Raw genomic sequence first — 1,571 nt, forward strand, 5'->3', positions numbered from 1 at the left:
TGTGATCCAACCTGGATATACAGGTGGGTTGCTCCAGAGATTCCTGTCAGTCTTGAATCAGGCTTTTGTGGGCAAACAGACTTGGACTCAGGCATGGTGTCAATTTAACCCCATGAATGTACCAGCATCACATTGTTTAAACAGGGACACTTTCAAAACTAAGTAAAGCTGAATACAAAAAACACATGTACTAACCCTCATTAGGCCAGGAGGGACGTTGTCATATGACCAGAATATGATATAAGCAGGAACCATCCTGATGATGGGACCACCTTCCTTTTATCTGAAAACGTTTCTATGACTTATTCTCAATTAAGGAACACATTAAACACTTACTTTCTAAACATTCATATCAGGTAGGAAACAACATCATCTTTGCCTGTTTCCCTGTGGTTACCAAAACAACATAAACAAAAAAAAGGAAAGTCTTACTGATTGGTCCCAACATTGGGGGCCCAGTGTATAAAACCACAGAGAAGAAGAAGTCCTCAGAATCTGACAAACTCACCTCTGAACAGAAACTCACCTTCTACACCTGACACCATGTGCTGCTCCCCTTGCTGCCAGCAACCATGCTGTGGGTCCAGCAGTTGCTGCCGCCCATGCTGTGTGTCCAGCTGCTGCCAGACTTGCTGCCGCCCATGCTGTGGGTCCAGCTGCTGCCAGCCTTGCTGCCGCCCATGCTGTGTGTCCAGCTGCTGCCAGCCTTGCTGCAGCCCATGCTGTGTGTCTAGCTGCAGCCAGCCTTGTTGCAACCCATGCTGTGGATCCAGCTGCTGCCAGCCTTGCTGCAACCCATGCTGTGGATCCAGCTGCTGCCAGCCTTGCTGCTGTCCAAAATGGTGTCAGACTACCTGCTGTAAAACCACCTGCTGCCGGCCTACCTGCTGCTGCCGTCCTTGCTGTGTGTCCAGCTGCTGTCAGCCTTGCTGCTGCTGATTACCTTGTCAAAGAACCACCATCTTCATAAACCATCAGTTAACTAACCTGCCATTTTGCAAACAAATGCATTTCCTTGACTTGGCTGACAACCAGCATGCGGTACCTTAATTTCTGTGACCTGTGTGCCCGATACAAGCCTCTGAATCAGCTGGATGGAGAGCAGAGGACGTCCCCAATCCTCTTCCTCCCGCGTATGTAGAACATGTGTTAGCTTAGTGCAACCTCGATATGGAGCTATGGTCTCTGCTTTGACTCCGTAGTCCAGGTCTCCATCCTCTGTGTTACTTAGAAAAGGGAATTCTTGTAACTGTTACGTAGGTTTTCTGCCACTGCTGAAAATCTTCTCAATCCTGTTTTCTTTTCCCATGCACTCCTAGTTCCTGTAATCTTGCTTTCTTCTCCCACAGTCACTCTGAATTGGTTCCCAAGAAACAGAAAGTTGTACCTCTATTTCTTAATAAAGTCTGTTCATTCCACATTGTGTTTGGTTTGATTATAAATCCTGATGTAAGGATTTGCACACCTTTTGCACATCATATGCATGATCCATTCTGAGCTTCATATAGTCCACCCAAAATAATTATCTCCATTCCTCACATGAGAACATTTTACATGGTCATGTTAGAAAA

The 1,571-nt window shown here is 46.3% G+C and overlaps 1 protein-coding gene across 1 annotated transcript; it reads left to right on the plus strand.

Annotated features, from left to right (window-relative positions):
* The first annotated feature begins 543 nt into the window (after positions 1-543).
* LOC118671389 (keratin-associated protein 5-4-like) lies at positions 544-939 on the plus strand. Its single transcript, XM_036339525.1, has one exon. It carries the CDS (start codon positions 544-546, stop codon positions 937-939), a length of 396 nt encoding a protein of 131 aa, XP_036195418.1.
* Positions 940-1,571: the final 632 nt, after the last annotated feature.

Source organism: Myotis myotis, unplaced genomic scaffold, assembly GCF_014108235.1.
Source record: "Myotis myotis isolate mMyoMyo1 unplaced genomic scaffold, mMyoMyo1.p scaffold_m19_p_17, whole genome shotgun sequence".
Lineage (NCBI taxonomy): Eukaryota > Metazoa > Chordata > Mammalia > Chiroptera > Vespertilionidae > Myotis > Myotis myotis.